The sequence below is a fragment of the Penicillium mononematosum genome (assembly GCF_028829835.1).
Source record: "Penicillium mononematosum strain IBT 11891 chromosome Unknown utg000005l:1.0-9366267.0:1.0-9372171.0, whole genome shotgun sequence".
Taxonomy (NCBI): Eukaryota; Fungi; Ascomycota; class Eurotiomycetes; order Eurotiales; family Aspergillaceae; genus Penicillium; species Penicillium mononematosum.
Genome location: NW_026643275.1, coordinates 2,487,125 through 2,505,758, shown reverse-complemented (window position 1 = coordinate 2,505,758; position 18,634 = coordinate 2,487,125). Strand labels below are relative to the sequence as shown.

Below are 18,634 nucleotides of genomic sequence, written 5' to 3'. Positions count from 1 at the left end.
CAAAGTGAGACGTAGGTCAAAAAGGAGACGAGAATCAAAGGGTCCATTTACATAAAATGAAGAAAAAATACTTGCGCAAACTTGCCATCGGTCATGTACTTTTATTGTCCTATGTAGGAAGCCCAAAGTACACTCATTGTTCGCCCAACCCAACCCGGGTTTTCATAATCCATTGAAATGAAATCCTTGAATCCTCCAACGCCCCAAACGCCCCCAAGAGTCACCCCTGATCTGATTCTTCTCCAGCTCCCCCGTCCACCACTGGCTGTCATCACTTCTTGCAGCCAGGGCGATAGAGCAACTCAGAACTGCTGGTATCGAGCCTCGAAATACAGCAAGATCCAACCCGCAATGCATTCGGCTCGAATATGCTCAATCAACTCCTCCTTAGTCCACACACGAAAGGCGCGACGGAAGAGCTGGAACGAGCGTTCATACTTGTCGAGCTCAGGGTCAAGTCGCATCAGCCGCATGTTGGTGTCGGAGATTCGTTCACCCTTGTTGTAGGTGAGCATGGCAGTGCAACCACGGCAGGAGTAATGGGTTTGGCGTGTATTGTCGCGGTTGACAACAGGGACCCGGCAGGAAACTTCATGGTGGTGAGCGGTTCGGTGGTAGTTCCCCAACGACACGAGCAAACGCATTCTGACAGGGGTCGGCGAGTGGAGCTTAGCGGCGCGATAAATGTCATGTTGGTTTTCAACCTCGAATTCCTCGTCATCGGGGTTGGCGTACTTTCGGGCTCCAGGGATTGGCGTCTTACCCTCCACAGCACGCTTGATGCCCTCACGGGTACCGTACATCTCCAGGGCTTTGGTTAGCGCCAGCTTGATAGGGACAACCCAAGCGCCAAGGTCCGTGTAGTCAAAGTCAATCTTGCTCAGCTGTGGCAGATACATAGTTTGGGGGTGAACGAGATCGGGTATGTCGAGGCCAAAGATTAGGGCTGCCTGTTCAACGGGGAGACACCAGAATGCGTGGTTGTCGTGCACGCATGGGTGGCAGATACGCTCCATGGTGGGGAGGTAGAGTTGAACTGACTGCTCGCCGCAAACCACGCAATTCACACGGAGGATTGCCTCTTTGAGCTGAAGAATGTTCCAGTACAAATGGATCTGGGACCGTCTGAGCATCTTCGGCATGCCGGGGGCCCACTGCCGCAGAAACGACATCGGGCTTTGCTGCACAAAGTGGTTGGCGAGCCGGTTGACGTGTGAGAACTTGTTAGCACTCATGATGTCCAGTTTGTTGACAATCATATCAACGACCTCGTTCGGGAGGCAGCTCATAGCCCCCCAAGTCCTTCACGGGCTCTCCCTTGGGCTCTATAGCCACGGGCACGGGTCTGACTTCGATGTCAACGATTCCGGTATTCAGGGAACGCGGGCTATTTCCGAGGATTTCTATCATCTTGGAGGGCTCCCGGGTGTTGGCAAAAGCCTGTCCCCAGGATATATGCTCCGGGACAAGGTTGAGACTCATTGTAACGGGACAACGCGCAAATCACGCGAATGGCGAATGTGAAATTGAACGTGTCAACCCGCTATTGTAGAACGCGTTCAATGAATGAGAATACCCTATCAGTGTTTGGTCAGCGGATGAGATGGTAAACACTACGCATATCACCTAGGTAACACATACCTTCGTGTTGCGAAAGGATGGAAGATGGATGCGAAGCAATCGAGAAGGGAGGAAGATGTGAAAGGGAACGAAACGAATAATAAGGACCGACAATTGTTGAGGAAACGCAGTTGAAAAGTGCGACTGCGGCCTGGCGCAAACGTATTGCCTGTGCCCTTATGGCATACTACATTGGTTACGCGCGACGCTGTAGATTAGCTCATCGTAGATAGCAAACTGCAGGTCGTTCTCCACCATTGCGCCTTTCATACGCTCTATCACTATGCGAATGGGGCATATCTAGAGTGCTTGAATGGGTGTGAGCCAACACGGGCTCATGGAATACTGCCACTTGATCTGGAGTCACAGACGAAGAGGAGAGGAAGGTTATAAGATACTCTATACAATGTTGTCATTTCCATTGTGCCGCTCTACGAATAAGCTTAGACAATCTAGTTGCTTGCGTTTCCTGAAGCAGTGGGTGCTAGGGATGCTGAAGATTACCCTGAGACTGCTATACTGCGAGAGACGGGGTGTATTTGTCTTACTAAAGGTGAGTACACTGAGGAGATGGGCGCAAAAGTAAATCAACTGTTACTGTTAAAGAATAATTAAGCTGCCAGAGCTCCAAAAAGAGCCGAAACGGAAATCTAGCCAATGTCTTATCAAAACAGAATTCCTGAGTATGTATGTACTGCATAGTTTCAAGGTAATCTTGGCTGCAGTGAATGCAGCTAATAACTGCAGTACAAACTATCCCAAAATGTGCCAGTCCTCAAACATCCTCTTCGTCATTATAACTAATGTCTAAGTGGTAGCATGTAGCATCCCATGTCCCAGGGCATAGTCGCTCTCAAACACATAGTTCATAAGCGCCTAGGAGCAGGGGCATTCACACCGGATATGCTTTATCATATCGGAGTTGGAGCGCCAACGAAAAATGCGACGGTACGTGACGCAAGATAATCGATCTTCTGGTCGATGCGCTCGGGGGTTGCAGTTGACAAATAAATCCGATGATGGGTTCGCTGTTCTGAGACGACAAGGATGACTCCCTGTCAGTATCAATGTTAGTGGGTGATTTCATGAAGATTGTATATACTAACCGTGGGATTTAGAAATTCTAAGCTTTGAAGTATATCATGAGATTGACCGTTTTGTGCGAATGGGGAAATACTATATCAACTCGGAAACCTCAAACTTCTGTACGGATTGTAGTCCAGGATATGTGGAGTTCGAAGTTCGACCTGCGAAGACTGTCAAGGGGCAGTATGATGTTGAGAGGTAGGAGAACCTTGAAGAAGCGATTGGGATGATAGGACGATATAGTACGATGGATGGGATACGGCGTCAAAAGGAAAAGGCAAGGCCGATAGCAATGAATGGTCCCTCATCGCATTCGCTCATCCGCTATGATGACGAGCGTTTTGGAATCTTGAAGAAAGGACAGGAGAGACTAAGGAGGCCTATGTTGAGACAATATCACGGAAATGATGTACGGAAGAAAGAGGAAGAAGCACACTAGGAAGTCTATACGCCCATGAGAAGAGGGAAATCAACTAGTACGGCGTTAGGCGACTAAGCAATTGTGGTCATTATGTACGATCCGAGGTCTCGTTTGAATCCTCGCAAAATTTACGTCGCAATCGAGATTTCTTACGGAAAAGCCTAGAAGTATCCATGGATCCATGGTACTGTTCGTAGACGGTAATGGTGGCTCAACTGACGCGCGACAGCACATGCGATGACACACTTGGGATAGGCACACTTGCGACAGGCACGCTTGCGACAGGTACACTTGCGACGACAGGCACATGCGACGTGGCAGCAAACTACTTCAAGTTGTTGAGAGTTCATGTACTCCGGCACCGCAGCGTAGACACACGATGGTGATACAAGGCTACGGAAGTAGTAACAGCAGTAAAGGGAATCAGAAATGTACAGACAAACAAGAGGTATATAAATCAGCATAGTAGATACAAAGGCCTGCTTGGCCCGGTGAACAGTACCGGCACGTTAAAATATACGGACAGTGCCATACGTTCTATTCAACCTCCTCCATGGGGTTTCTCAAGTGATCAGTCCGGACAACGTAATCCTCATCTTCATCCTCTTTGGAATCGGCATCTGCCATATCCTCATCATCACCATCAACAGATCCATCAGATTCCGCACCGGTGCGGGACTTGCCCTTCTTGCTGACGCTCTTTCCTTTGCCTTTGCTGCTGGTTGTTGACTGGCCGCTGGTGCTGCGGACAAGGTTTCCTGGCCATTTGTTCAGGCCTTTGATACGGCCGTGAATACCCCCAGGCGTGTGGCTGTCGCCATTGATGGTAGGTGCCTCTTCCGGTATGGCCGAGCCGCCCAGGCTGAATGCCTCCATCGCCTCGGCGATTGTCTGTGGTGCGGCTGCGGCGGGGTCTTGCTTTGACTTGTCCACTGCTTCGAATGTCTGACGGATGCGCTCGAAGTGCTCCAGTTCCTTGGCACTGCGAGGGGTTAGTATCATGGTATGTCACCAGAAGAAGGTTGAATGGAACGGGTGAGTGGAGTGGACACATACCTAACACTTGGCACAAGGTCTCCTTGAGCAGACAGGAAATCCTCCTCGGTTACCATCACATTCACATCCTCCTTCGTGGCCAGGTGGTCAAAGAACCAAGCAGTGCTGACGGGACCATTTGGCAGAGCCTTGATCTTCTCGTCGACCGCAGTGGCCTTTCGAGTGATAGCTTTTAGCATGGCATCAGAGCAGAGCGCATACAAATCAGCACCAGTGTAAGTCAAAGGAAGCTGCTCCGCAACGCGGTCAAGCGAGACATCGGGGTGGAGAGCGAACTTCCGCGTCAGAGCCTCAAGGATAGTCGCCTGCTTCCTATGTGTATCTGACACGCCCAGGTAGAGCATCTTGTCGAAGCGACCAGGGCGGAGAAGAGCAGTGTCAAGCAGATCGGGACGGTTAGTCGCACCAATGACGAAAACTCCGCCGCTATTCTCCTCGCCGCCGTTCATTCCATCCAGCTCTGCGAGCAGCTGACTGACGATACGATCCATAACACCACCACTGTCTCCCTGGTTACCACGCTTGGGCGCAACAGAGTCCAGCTCATCAAAGAAGACAACGCAGGGACGAGCGTCCCGAGCGCGTTGGAATACCCGGCGCACGTTCGCCTCGGATTCACCAATATACATGTTAAGCAGTTCGGGGCCCTTGACAGAGAAGAAGTTGAGCGAGAACTCGGTGGCAATGGCCTTGGCAAGTAGGGTCTTGCCCGTGCCGGGTGGGCCATAGAACAAGATACCACTGCGCTTCTTCATGCCCTTGGCGAAGAGCTCGGGCCTTTCGAGTGGCAGCTGAATGGTCTCGACCAAGGCATCCTTAACATTAGTCAATCCACCAACATCGTCCCAGCCAACGTTGGGAATCTTAGGTGCACCGATCGAATCGGCGAAGTTCTTGCGCGCAGCTTCGACAGCAGCGTCAAAGTCTGCCTTGGTAACACCGCGTGCACCGTCGCCTCCTGCCAGCAGGACGTCTCTCACAAAGACCTCCGAGCCGGAAAGCTTCTTGCTAGCCTCGGCCAAACTTTCGAGACGAGCTGTTCTCGCTCCGGCAGCTCGTTCCACGACGTCAACCAGATCTCCTGCAACAAGAGCTGCGGTCTTCAAAGCAATGCTGCCAAGATCCACGTCCGCAGACAGTCTGATACCGCGCTCTGCGACGGCATTTTGCAGAATGCCTTCACGCTCTTTCTCCTCCGGGGCACCCATCTCGAACTCATGGGTGATGAGGCTGCGGATACCTTCAGGGATAGTTTCAACATCAGTGGTGGTGGCAATGACAACTCTGGCGTCGTTCAAGATATCGCTCATTGCTGTGACAATGCGATCAGCGGTTAGAACCTCGATATGTCTGATCAGCAGTGCGGTGCAGTGTGCTCCGCAGTGGAAGGCCCGTTCTGCTCGGGCTTTGAGATATGCCTCGGTCTTGACATCGCCACCATTCGCGCCGCCTTCTGTCAAGATATCGTACGCATCGATAGGGAATGTGTGGAGGCCGATATCCGAGCACGCCCGAGTCGCGACGGTTGCCTTGCCGATATGTCTTTGCTGCGATCTGAGGAGAATGAAGACGGGTTTCATTCCTAGTTGAATAGCCCGCGGGCTTGTGGCAGCAGACATCAGATCACGGATCCGCTGCTGCAATGGAGGGATAAAGGACTGAGGTGGATCGGCAACAATTCCATGAGGGGTTGGGGCATCATGGACGCTCTTTGGGATCGTCTTGACGCCCAGCCAATACTCCCACCCGTTGCCCAACACGCCGGGAACCCGGCTCACGTCGCTTCCAGCCTGTACCATGCGCGTAGTCGCCGGGTCAAGTACAGCGACTCCACCCCACTGATCTTCGCCTGTCTCCTCCAGCTCCTCTAGTGTAGTCGGGGCTACCTGCCCGACACGGAACCAAGCGACGCCGATTTTGCGGGTTCCGGCATTATTGGCATTGGCACCTTGACCTAGCCGGATAGTAATGTCTTCCTCCTGACTGGCACTGTCACCGCCAGCGGTGCCAGAGAACACCGCTCTGCCGAGTCCTTCGTCCACACTAATTCCGACCAAATCACCACTTTTAAGGATACGCCGGCGTGACTCGAAGTACTGCTTCAATCCTGCGAATAGCGCTGGTTGAAGAACCCGATCCATTGAGAGAGGAGTGGAAACCTTGAGCAACGTAACCTCTTTCGCCAAAGGCGGGTTTTTAGCAGCAGTGTTCTTCATGTGTTGCAAAATCCCAGGTTTGGAGGATCCATTAGGGGTAGCAAAGGTCATAGGAGAGATCCGCAGGTACTTGGGATTTTCAATATTACCAAGAAGCAACGGGGGAACGAAAACCGAAGGGGTCAAGCGGGTGGGTGGACGTTGCGAAATACTGGGCCGGCGTTCACCTGTGTGGTTAATGGCATACCGGGGTTTGGAGGACGGAAGACCCGAAAGACCAAAAATCTTAACTGGGCGCCAATCGCCTGAGTCTTCAGGAGAGTCGTTAAAACTTCCAAATTTGAGCGAGGCGAACATGTTCAGCTGGGGCTCCTCGGCAGCTTCGATTCTAACCCAATCGCCGGAGAAGCATCCGATCTTGGCGAGGGTGCTGATATCTACAAAGACAAAGGAGTCGACGTCTTCATCGTCACGAGGCCGGGGGTGCAGCACTTCATTTGGGACTTGCTGCAGGAGACCTTCTACCTTAAAGGTCTTCCTCCGCCCCGGCCAGGGCGCATGGTAGCCGCTGTGAAATTCGATGCGACCGAACCCGGAGTATGAATTCCGTCTGATCGTCGACCGCCGGCTCTAGGAGTCGCCGAAGTCAAGGAAGACATCACCCCCGATGGTGGTTGTGGCAGTTCAGGCGCACTAAGAGAAATCATGTCCTCCAAAGAATCATCTGAGGAGTCACTCATGGACCCTGCTGAGCCCTCTGTTTCTGACTCCTCGGCAGCTGATGTTACCTCCATTTCTGTCCCACTTTCGCCAGGTTTATCCTCAGCCGCAGAATAGAATTGTTCGTTCGAAGTATCGTCGGCTTCGTCTTCGGCCACTTGCTTCAGAAGCGCAGACCTCGAAGGCACAGTTTGTTGAGGACGGAATCCTTGAGGCCGGGCCTGGACAAGCACGATCTTTGTCGTCGACATCAGCAAGCCTTGCGAAACAGGCTCGCAGAATGAGATCCGCGCCGGGGGTGGAGGCGCATAAGTTATGGGATGAGAAGGGAGTGGAAGGGGCAGCACGTCTCCAGTATGCACAATACGCTGAGCTCCCAATGCTTCACGAACTGCTGCAGTGAGACGTTGTTCAGCATCGGCTGCAGCCCTTTTCGAGTACTTCTTGGCTTCTACCGACTTCCCCGCCTTCCCCCAGAGTCCATTCGGCCCCTGCGCATTCGTGAATCCACCACCAAATTTGGTCTGAACATCGTCATGATTGCGAAGGAGATGTCGCTCAACGGTCACAAAGATTGTATCTAGCTGAATCGGGGCGACGTCCAAAATCCGAATCTCTACGGAACGGTGTGCCTGTAGGGAGTTGCGCGACGAGTCGACTTTCCCCAAGGCCTGAAGGAAAGGCTGGAGTGAGTCTGCTGATTCAGGAAACAGCACTGTCGAGTGTGACATTGCAACTGGCGATCTCTCTGTGGGCTGAATGCGCACTGGGAGTATCGTCCAGGCCTGATCTTCCACGGAGGTATAAGTCGGCGTATGTGGGGCGATTGCAACATAGAGCACTCCATCGTCGGAAGTCGTAACATCTGGTCAGAACAAAGACGAGTCAGTTAACATTCTTATTAGAACCACTCGAGGGGGCTTCACAACTCACCTTGGAGAGCCTGCTGCTGGAAGAGGTCATTCGCTAGATCCTCGGATAAGATGCCGACCTTCCCGCGCAGCTGGGGGTCCAGTGCTAAACGTGCTGCGATGGGTGCCTTATTGTTCAATCGCCGCTTTCCGGCTCTTCTTCTCCGTTGTCGAGGCTGCTGGGAGCTCTGCCCATACTGTTCGAAGTCCATGGGTGCGGTGTCTTGTCCGGTTGCCGTCGGCAAACGAAGCGGGGGAGGTAGGAGAAGATGTGAACGGAATGCAATCACCAAATCATTTAACGAGCGCCCCTGGGAAGATGTCCTACAGAATCTCCAGATTTAGCGAACTACTGGGGGAAGACGAGGTTCGGACCCAGAATCCGGGGGAAATCAACACGCGGGCATCTCGGCACCGCCCGCCATTCTGCCATACCCCGAAGCCGAGGTCCAATCGGGGAGTATGGCTTTCCGTTTTAGTGCTGAGACCTTGCCGCTTTTAGCTCAAATCCTAAAGCGCCCTGGGCTCACTACGTATTATATAAGCACTCATAAGCCACGGGGCCCTGGAGGGTCTACCGAGGTATGTAGGTATCATGAGACTATGTTGTATAAAATTAGCTGTACGATGACGCTTGTCTGATCACAGGCTTGTTTGTACAGGTAACCAACTCTCATTTCTCAACATGAAAAAATACATATTAGACATATATCGCATCTCACGAGTGCGACGTTTTTGTGTTATTTCTTCAAAGCTGGAAGGTTAAGTGCGAAGCTCGACTTCTCTGATCACTGGGCGAGCTGCTTGTGGGCAAGGCTGGCCCGGTGAACAAGGTCGTCCATTCCTATAACCAGAAGGAATCTTAGAAACGCGAATTTCATGAGAAAGGAAAGAGTATATACGCACCTGGTGGAGGATCAACCGGCGGACGCGCTGAGACTTTCCGGTATCTGACAGACCCTTCCAGACCGGGACCTTCGCTCTTGTTAGGTTATATCCAAGAGAAGGATATAGGGAAATGCTTACATTTTTTGCGTCGATTTCCGCGTATACCTGATCTGCTATGGTCTTGATATATTGCACCTTCCTTAATAAATGGGACTTTTGCGGTGAAACTCCAAGTAAAGGGAGGCGGTATTTCGCGCGTATTTTCCTCCAGCTGTACCATTTGACGGACGAAGATGAGATGGTATAGTTGTTGTCTGCAAGCCAGCATATCAACTCCATATGCGCGTAGGCTAGAAGCAAGCCACGGTTGGCACATTGAGGGGTGTCTTCCCTCGAAGCATTAATGAGTCGGCCATCGGACGCAGCGCGGTCAGCGTAATCGCAAAGATATTTCCGGAAGCTCCTCCTATCGAGTCTATTGGCTCCCAGGTTGATTGCGATCGTATTGACGGTGGCTCCTACATTATCTAGTAATTCAAGTGCGGTGGAAATTTCTTGGGAAATAGGGAGTGTCATGTTCAAGGGTATTGAAAAGATGTTGTCGGATTTAGGTGCAATAACGTCTTTTTACCTGGAATTTGAGACAAGATTCAGCACATAAATCATCGATACCAAGCGGCGAATTATAAAACCGAAATCCTGTTCTTCTTCATCCATCTCATGGATTGTCGGGTTGTGGCTTGGCACCCTCAACAGGAATCACACGACATTGACGTTGGAAACGGTATCAAGTTATTGGACAACGCTTTTATTATGACGCATCGAGATCCTTATAATATCTTGCTTTCAACAAATGATAATTATCTCTTTCCCGCGCTCTTCTATGTCATGCCTAGACCTAATCCATGGATGATGACATAGTTGCGTAGTAAAAGATGCGTGAAAAATAACCACCTTTCATGGACATGAAAAAGACCTAGGATAATTTATGATCTCTACTCTAACGCCCAGGACCTTATACACTCTTTTTCCGGTTTTCGTCTGTCTCCATAAGTGGGCGGAAGTGATAAAGTGATAAAGCTTGGTCGCAGGGTGATCTTTGGAGAGGGCCCTGATGCAAGGGGTTGAGTTCATCGTTGCTTAGAAAACCAATGGATCTGTCTTTACGATCGGACTGGTTAGATAGTCTGGACAAGTTTTTTCGAGAGGGCCTGCTCAACTATTAGAGATAGTGTGATGATCAATATAGTGCAGGATCGTTGGGTCGTGCGCAGCCTCTTCGAGCTTAACCGCAATTATAGCACACGAGAAGAACAGCCATTAGGATTAGACTCTTTCCCCTGTGGACATCCACGCGATCCTAAAATATACAGCGCAGCCAAGCTCCATAACAGCCATGCACTACTAAATATACTATCAAGGCCATCTCTATACTAACTTTGTTCCATCCTATGAGTTTGCAATGTAAAATTGCGGAGCCCGCTGTCAGTACAGACCAGTATACTGCCTATTTAGCCAAGATAAGCCTTCTGTCATTGTGAGGGCATCTATTCCTCTATGATATGTAATTTTATCAATACAAGGCGGCAAGACACCATAGTATTGTACTAGTGAATCAAGAATCTTTGTATGATTGGTGGATCAAGGATCTGATCAAGGATCAAGGATCTGAGCAAGTATTTGTGTATGATCAACGTATACTTAGATATACTTAAACCTTAGGACATGATTCTCACTTGACCAACTCCGGTAAAATCAGTGGGGTTGTTCGACCAAGAACCTGGATCGTGACGTCGATGCTTTTTGTATAATGCGTGCGACCAAGTTCCTACATATGCTGTTGTTGTGTAGGTGAAATGACGACATACGTACTTTCAGCTAGGGGAAAGGCTGGCTATACATAACATCGTTTATATATGGTACTTCAATGCGGCTACCAACCAATATCATTTAAATAACCATGCACATCTTGCCCTGGTTCCCTCCCACTGTGGCTACGCGATTAAAGCACAATGATTCTCATCCAAGGAACAACCAAACTTCTGCGCCTTGGGGTCTTTCGGCAGCCGGCTGTGCAGCCTACTGTGCAGATGGCAAGACGGCTGGCTACCAATGCTGGTATCAAACAAACATTGCCGACGGAACCACTTCAACAGACGGATCAACGATTTCAGTCATTTCAACTTCGTGGGAAAGTCTTTGCGGTGACTGGTGGAGGGCGCGGGCTAGGCCTAACAATGGCGGAAGCATTAGTGGAAGCAGGGGCAGAAGGTATGTTATATTCTAATTTATAACTCTTGATCTATTGACTAACCATGAGTGAACGGTGGATATAGTGCATTGTCTAGATCGACTACCTGAGCCCCACGAAGAGTTCTATACTGCACAAGTACGGGCCAATCCCCAATTTGGGGGCTCTTTGCATTATCACCCATTAGATGTTCGCGACAAAGACAGCACGAACCAGATAATGTCTTCGATCGCCGACGGTAAGAACCGGCTAGATGGCTTAGTCGCGGCGGCTGGGGTAAACCATGTCGAGACTGCGGTTAATCACTCCGCTGCCGATATTGAACGGATAATCAGTATCAATTATACTGGTGCTTTCACATCTGCAACTGCTGCTGCAACACAAATGCTGAACAAGCAATGTCGAGGATCAATACTACTGGTTTCCAGTATGAGTGGGATGATTGCAAACAAAGGAATGAAATCGTCTATCTATAACTCATCCAAAGCCGCTGTGATCCAACTCACTAGAAGCTTTGCTATGGAATGGAGCAACATCGATAGGGAAGGCAGAGGGGAATACGAGTGAACTGCCTTTGTCCAGGACACGTAGTCACGCCTATGGCCAAGATGGCCATGGATAAGACGCCGGGGGCAAAGGAGATATGGGAATCTGAGAATATGTTGGGACGGTTGGCACGGCCAGAAGAATTCCGTGGTATTACCTTGTTGCTTATGAGTAATGCGAGCAGCTTCATGACTGGGAGTACAATAGTAGCCGATGGAGGGCATACGGCATGGTGAAGGCTTCAGTATACGTGAAGGTCTTTAAACCCTTGTTTTTTCATTGCAATTGATACTACCTAGGTAGTATACGTCCTACTCCCCAAACAGTCAGTTGACCAGCTGCGTAGATACTTTGTATATTAGCTCGCGTCTACTTATATATAGATCTACCTAGCTTTCTCTCTATTTCTCCTTATCCTATTCCTCGCCTATACTATTTTTATCTCGATTACTAAAAGAGGCACAAGTCTTTGAGGCTTTGCTCCTTGTGTCTCCACAAAAATTAGTAGCTTATTTACTAGCCGTGATTCTTTCAACAATCATTTACCTCGACCCATCGCTGAGTGGGAACCCTGGATTGTGAGCTCATGTTTCAGTTGGAAGCGTCTCGGCCATTACGATATCATTTAGGCTCCAACAGGTTAGTAGATCTTCCGCTGGGCTGAACAACGCGAAAGCCTGTTTCTCGCATCCCTGAGACATGTGTGATACGTCAATTGGTTCATTATGACTTAAGTTACAAAGTGACCTCAAATCATTGTATCTGCTCATTTTAACCAAGCTTCATCCAACCCGTAATCAGGCCTTACATCGAAAATGACGTAACTTAAGCAAACTTGATTGGAGCGCAATAATTGCAATGTTCTACCCCAGCACGTATATAAGAGCACATACCTGACACAGGAGACGTAGTATTGTGACAGACCATCCATCTGACGCATTGTTTGCTAGCTAGTATATTACCTACCCTCTTGCAGAAAGAGAATTAATCCTTCCTCTTCTCTCTCCCCTTCTGGCCCTTGCTGTCAGATCAAGTATCCATCCGTCGACAAATCTATTTCCAATACTTTCGAATACGTATCAGAAATATGTCTGCTCAAGAAAGCAACCGGAGCTTCAAGCTCGAAACCCTTTTCAACCTGAAGGACAGAGGTGAGTTACTAGTATTCTCGACTGGTTTTCTGGCGTTGCTAACCCAGTGGGTAGTCGCTCTTGTCACAGGAGGAGGGTCGGGCATCGGTTTGATGGCCACTCAAGCCCTCGCCGTCAACGGTGCTAAAGTCTACATCACCGGTCGCACAAAGGAGAAACTGGACCGTGTCGCAGAGTTATACTCGAAGGACATTCCAGGCCAGATTATCCCGATCGCCGCAGACGTCACCTCAAAGGAGTCCATTAAGAAGCTAGTCAACGAGATTTCCGCCAAGGAGTCGAAACTACATATCTTGATCAACAATGCCGGCATTAGCTCTCCAACACAGAACACAGATCCAGCGGACCCGAAAGCATTGCAGGAGGAGCTGTTCAACAACCAGAGCACGACTCAAGAATGGGAAGAAGTCATGCGCACCAATGTCACGCAGCTTTTCTTCACGACCACTGCTTTCCTGCCCCTGCTGAATAAGGGAACAGAGGACGAGCACGCCTGGTCTAGTACCGTTGTCAACATCTCGTCGATTTCCGGCCTTGTCAAATCTGCCCAGCATCACTTCGCCTACAATGCTAGTAAGGCGGCTGCTGTTCATCTCACTAAAATGTTGGCCCATGAGATTGCTTCCTCGCAACTCAAAATTCGTGTCAACAATATCGCGCCCGGGGTCTTCCCGTCCGAAATGACGGCTGAGGGTAGTGACGAGAAGCAAAAGAGCACGCTCCCCAAAGAGAAGTTCGAGGGAAAAGTCCCCGCCGGACGCCCAGGGAAGGACGAGGACATGGGAAGTGCTGTGTTGTTTACTGTCTCGAACCAATACCTCAATGGACAAACTATTGTCGTGGACGGTGGATACCTGCTGGCAGCGGGTACACTCTAAGCTACTAGCGTCGGAACAATCATTCCATGTACACAGAAAAGGTCACACTGGCATATCTACATAGGTAGTGGTGAATTGAAAGTCATATTCTTCTAGTCAAACTCGATTCAAGCTCCTGTTTAATGCTCCTTGAATCTGTTCATTACGTTTCCCTTTAGGTCAATTCCAGTGGCGTTCGACCTCTGCATAATTTGAAGGATGATTTAGCAAGCAATGTAGACTATGTTCTCCATTCACATCTAATTCCTCATAGGGATGTGGCGCCTGCGTAGATCCCTAATCAGGTCATTCAGGGTAATTGCCTGCGTTAGCTCGCCAAACAGGAAAAACGAGGCGAAACCTGATATTTCAGTTTTCCGTTCGGGTTTACTGTTTACCTGCCTGTCTATGGAACTAACAAGATCGTTGGCAAATTTTCTTATTAAGATGGCATTATTCAAATGGACAATAACAGAATCAGTGACTGAACGAAAAAATATTCACCTGGCTCTGCACTTTTTTTTGAACAAATTACCAAATTACCAGTCCAATGCCGAGCTGAGACCGTCCAGTTCACGCTGGTAGTTCCGGTGCTGAGAAACCTGATAGAAGAATTGGCCTACAAAGTCCTTCGCCGCCTTAGCAACTTCGAACCCCTCCTTGAAGCTCTCTGGCTTCGGCGTGGCAGCAGTAACAACTCCGTACCATTCCACGGTCTCTGCTGAGGTAGGCGATGCAAGCCTGACATCCAACGCTTTACCTAGCACTTGCTTAATGAAATCGCAAGCTTCGCCAGTAGCTCCAATAGCTTTTAGATGCCCGAAGCTCTCCACAATCCAGAACCGCAATTGGCCATTCTTTGACAAGGTAGTAATATGGGAACCACCCGGCACGAAGGTAGCGTCAAACATAGTTGAGCGCTGTCCATCATACATGTGATCTGCAACCACACCATCCGAGGTCTCCGGAGATTCTCCCTGGGCGTATATCGGAGATCGTTTGGTGCCGATCACGAAGGGTAGTGCTCCTGCGGCCTTGATGGCGACCTTCATACCTGTAAAGGCAACTTGGTCGTATCCGTCGCCGATGAGAATAGCAATACGACGACTCTCAATAGTAGGCTTTTCGGGCGGAAACTCGGTCTGCGATAGACCCTTTGCGCGGCGGCCATGGTTTGGCTTGAGTTGCTTGTCAGGAATAGGGGCTCCGACTAGCTCGGCGACTCGCTGAGCAAGTTGCAAGTCGATCTCGGCAAGCCGAGTCCCCGCGAGACGCTCGTATACAATAGGGTCATCGCAATGGTCGAGTTCAAATGTGAATGCCTTCATCATGTGCGACTTTTCATGCTCAGACATTGAGTTGTAGAACGTCTGTGCTTGGGTGTGATGGTCACGGAACTTCTCACTGAGCGCGCGGTTTTTGATACCGGAAACTTTCTCAGGGTACGAGACAAATCCACCATCTTCCGCTTTGGCTGGTGGTAGTGCCTCGAACCTATTCGGCCAGTAGTTGACCTTACCCTTGCTGATTCGGTGGCGCATTGCGCCATCGCGATTGAAGTTCATCATCGGGCAGACAGGTCGGTTAATTGGTAGCTCTTCCCAATTGATGCCTAGCCGACTGATCTGAGTGTCGAAGTAGGAGAAATTTCGGCCTTGGAGGAGTGGATCGTCCGAGAAATCAACACCAGGGATAATATGACTAGTACAGAATGCAACCTGCTCGGTTTGCGGGAAAAACTCGTCCACATTCCTATTGAGCTCGAGTTTTCCAATACGGCGAAGAGGGACGAGCTCCTCCGGCCAAACCTTGGTCGCATCAAGGATATCGAAGTCGAAATCATGTTCCTTTTCCTCAGGGATTGTTTGAATAGCGAAGTCCCACTGAGGGTACGCGCCATTATCAATCGCTTCCATTAGGTCCTTGCGATGGAAGTCGGGATCTTGGCCTGCAAGCTTGAGAGCTTCATCCCATACAAGGGAGTGAACGCCGAGCTTAGGTATAAAGTGGAACTTGACGAAATGTCGTTTACCCTCTTTGTTGATCAAGGTATAGGTATTGACGCCAAAGCCTTGCATCATGCGGTATGAGCGAGGGATCGCTCGATCGGACATGGCCCACATAAACATATGGGTTGCCTCAGGGTGAAGATAGACAAAGTCCCAGAAGTTGTTGTGCGCAGTTTGAGCCTGCGGGACTTCGTTGTGTGGCTCAGGTTTGACAGCATGCACTATTCGTCATGTCAGCTTAGTATCAACCAGATCTAGGCAAGTAAACATACCAAAGTCCGGGAACTTGATCGAATCTTGGATGAAAAAGACAGGCATATTGTTTCCAACAATGTCCCAGTTCCCCTCATCAGTGTAGAACTTGACGGCGAAGCCTCTCACGTCTCTCACGGTGTCCGCGCTACCTCTGCTACCCTGTACTGTTGAAAAGCGAACGAATACCGGGGTATTACGGGACGTGTCAGTAAGAATGCCAGCATGGCTCACATCCTCGGCACTTTCATAGAGTGTGAAATTGCCAAATGCACCTGTCCCACGCGCATGGACGACGCGCTCAGGGATCCGCTCATGATCGAAACGGTGAATCTGCACGTGTATATTAGGAGAAATCCGGAATTGGTGTTAGGTGAAATTTACCTTCTCCCTTGCGATGTGGTCCTCTAGCAAAGATGGACCAGTCTTGCGGTCAGATGCAACCTTGAGCCAGTTGTCGGGATTCTGAATGCGAATACCATGGTCGGTCGTCTGTGGCATGCTGGTGTGAGCGTCGACAGTGTCACGGGAAAGGTCCACCGTCTTTTTGCTCCCAGAGGATGCAGAGTGAATTGCTTGCTGGGCCTTTTCCAGCCCTGAAGCGATAGTGGTAGTCATTTTCCCAGGAAGTGAAAAGTGAAATAAATGAAATTGTTGAATATTTGAAGAAATTTCGAAGCCCAAAATAATACGGCAATAACTTAAGGTTGTCACCTTTATAGAAGCATTCCGTGACTGGCCGTTGAGAGAGCTTAGGTTGTCCGCGTCACTTTTTCGTCAACGCCAGGGAACAGGACTTTTGAAATACTCATGATCTGGTTGGCTGTCAATTTGAAGCTGGAAGGAAATACAAGTTTTGGCTCGCATTGGTTATTTCGAATTCACCTCGTTTTCTCGATGCTTTCAGATCACGCCTGAAGTCATAATGACATCAGTATCAGCTTCGTTTGATATGTTCAAAACTAGTATTCTACCTTCACTATCAAATTGGCAGGTGAATACGACTTTGCAATTATGGACGACAAATCCTGCTTTTTAAACGTAGAGACAAAAATCTGCCGACAATGGATCTCAGTTTACACCATTATGATTCATGTATAATGCCTGCATATTGGTAGATGGATTTAATGACCATCCCGAACTCCAGTCCCTAATTCTTAATTTTGTGAACATTATTCTTGATATACCAGATCCAAAATGACGCAAAAGCACAAGGTTGTTGTAATCGGATCCGGGAACTGGTAAGTCATCTTTGGTTCTATAGCATAATGAGCACAGTAGCTCACTAACCACATATGAAGGGGTTCCACCATTGGGAAAATCCTTGCTGAAAATACTAGGGAGCACTCTGATATATTCGAAGAGGATGTATCGATGTGGGTGTTTGAGGAAGACGTCGACGTCCCCGATGACAGAACGCTTCGAGACCAATTGGGCGACAAACCCGTGAAGCTCACACATGCCATTAATACAACACACCAGAATGTCAAGTATCTTCCCGGCATCAAGCTTCCAGACAATCTCGTTGCCAATCCCGACCTCCAGGACACAGTCAGCGGAGCAACTATCCTTGTCTTCAATCTTCCTCACCAATTTATGTCCAAAACGCTAGAGCAAATCAAGGGTAACCATCTCCCTTATGCTCGAGCTATATCGTGTGTCAAGGGGGGTCGATATCTCAGAAGGAACTGTGAAGCTCTACTCCGAGTTGATTATGGAGAAACTAGGAATTTACTGCGGCTCTTTGTCTGGTGCCAACATTGCATCCGAGGTAGCCGCGGAGAATTTGTGTGAAACCACTATTGGATACGACGGGCCTCCGATGGATTACAAGGAGCCGGATGGCTCATCTCGAGACAATTTGATTAAAGTGGACAAACAGCGCCAGAGCAAATCAGATCCCAGCCAACTTACGCTGCATCGAGTGCCTCAAACTTATCCTCATGTCGATTCCGCCCTTTTAGAGAAGCTTTTTGGTCGGCCGTATTTCAATGTTCAGGTTGTGCGAGATGTCTCTGGTGTCGCCCTTGGTGGTGCGCTGAAGAATATCATTGCACTGGCTGCTGGCTTCGTTGCAGGAAAGGGTTGGGGTGAGAACACAAAGGCAGCGGTAATTCGAATCGGTATCCTCGAGATGGTGCGATTCGGCTGCCTTTGGTTCCCTCAATCTGTTGACGAGAGGACATTTACAAAGGAGAGTGCCGGCATAGCTGATGTGATAGCATCAACCAGTGCGGGAAGGAATTTCAACTCTGCACGTCACGCTGTGGAACAAGGTGTCACTGTGGATGAGATTGAGAAGAAGGAACTAGGGGGACAGAAACTACAAGGAACGTCCACTACTCGTGCGGTCTATGAGTTCCTTGAGAAACAGGGACAGCTCGAGAAATTCCCCTTATTTGTGTTCGTACACGGTGAGTACTTAGTCCTTTGATATTATGTACGACGCTGAGTAAAAATAAACAGATATTCTGGAGGAGCGCACGACGATGGATGCTCTCCCAGGACTTCTGAAAAAGGGGTCAAAGGTGATGGCATAGTGGTTTTGCCAAAAGATGCAGGCCAAGGGCCGAGCGAGTGAAGTGTGAGGGAACCATCCGCGCGTCTTGGTGAGGTCTATCACCTGGAAAGCTTTAGCGCCCAGTCTTCAGGTTGTTGCGCTATAGATCACAGGCGAAAATACGAGCTATGCAATATGTTGATAGCCATC

The 18,634-nt window shown here is 49.4% G+C and overlaps 8 protein-coding genes across 8 annotated transcripts; 3 read left to right on the top strand and 5 right to left on the bottom strand.

Moving 5' to 3' along the window:
* Positions 1-302: 302 nt before the first annotated feature.
* Positions 303-1,259, bottom strand: N7519_009023 (uncharacterized protein; the record flags this gene model as incomplete). Its single annotated transcript, XM_057295796.1, has 1 exon — positions 303-1,259. One exon carries the CDS (start codon positions 1,257-1,259, stop codon positions 303-305), a length of 957 nt encoding a protein of 318 aa, XP_057143678.1.
* Position 1,260: 1 nt separating this feature from the next.
* On the bottom strand, positions 1,261-1,482 carry N7519_009022 (uncharacterized protein; the record flags this gene model as incomplete). Its single annotated transcript, XM_057295795.1, has 1 exon — positions 1,261-1,482. The coding sequence occupies one exon, from the start codon at positions 1,480-1,482 to the stop codon at positions 1,261-1,263; it is 222 nt and encodes a 73-aa protein (XP_057143677.1).
* Positions 1,483-3,664: 2,182 nt separating this feature from the next.
* On the bottom strand, positions 3,665-8,182 carry pex6 (AAA family ATPase peroxin 6; the record flags this gene model as incomplete). The annotated part of the gene is made up of 4 exons (XM_057295794.1): positions 3,665-4,109; positions 4,184-6,969; positions 7,002-7,924; positions 7,993-8,182. 4 exons carry the CDS (start codon positions 8,180-8,182, stop codon positions 3,665-3,667), a joined length of 4,344 nt encoding a protein of 1,447 aa, XP_057143676.1.
* A 536-nt stretch (positions 8,183-8,718) lies between these two features.
* Positions 8,719-9,434, bottom strand: N7519_009020 (glyoxalase family protein; the record flags this gene model as incomplete). Its single annotated transcript, XM_057295793.1, has 2 exons — positions 8,719-8,814; positions 8,877-9,434. The coding sequence occupies 2 exons, from the start codon at positions 9,432-9,434 to the stop codon at positions 8,719-8,721; spliced, it is 654 nt and encodes a 217-aa protein (XP_057143675.1).
* Positions 9,435-10,870: 1,436 nt separating this feature from the next.
* N7519_009019 (SDR family NAD(P)-dependent oxidoreductase) lies at positions 10,871-11,676 on the top strand (the record flags this gene model as incomplete). Its single annotated transcript, XM_057295792.1, has 2 exons — positions 10,871-11,129; positions 11,195-11,676. 2 exons carry the CDS (start codon positions 10,871-10,873, stop codon positions 11,674-11,676), a joined length of 741 nt encoding a protein of 246 aa, XP_057143674.1.
* Positions 11,677-12,742: 1,066 nt separating this feature from the next.
* N7519_009018 (SDR family NAD(P)-dependent oxidoreductase) lies at positions 12,743-13,684 on the top strand (the record flags this gene model as incomplete). Its single annotated transcript, XM_057295791.1, has 2 exons — positions 12,743-12,806; positions 12,861-13,684. 2 exons carry the CDS (start codon positions 12,743-12,745, stop codon positions 13,682-13,684), a joined length of 888 nt encoding a protein of 295 aa, XP_057143673.1.
* Positions 13,685-14,202: 518 nt separating this feature from the next.
* catA (catalase catA) lies at positions 14,203-16,542 on the bottom strand (the record flags this gene model as incomplete). The annotated part of the gene is made up of 3 exons (XM_057295790.1): positions 14,203-15,893; positions 15,945-16,257; positions 16,309-16,542. 3 exons carry the CDS (start codon positions 16,540-16,542, stop codon positions 14,203-14,205), a joined length of 2,238 nt encoding a protein of 745 aa, XP_057143672.1.
* Positions 16,543-17,121: 579 nt separating this feature from the next.
* On the top strand, positions 17,122-18,464 carry N7519_009016 (glycerol-3-phosphate dehydrogenase family protein; the record flags this gene model as incomplete). Its single annotated transcript, XM_057295789.1, is given in 4 exon segments — positions 17,122-17,165; positions 17,226-17,579; positions 17,590-18,338; positions 18,391-18,464. The coding sequence occupies 4 exon segments, from the start codon at positions 17,122-17,124 to the stop codon at positions 18,462-18,464; spliced, it is 1,221 nt and encodes a 406-aa protein (XP_057143671.1).
* Positions 18,465-18,634: the final 170 nt, after the last annotated feature.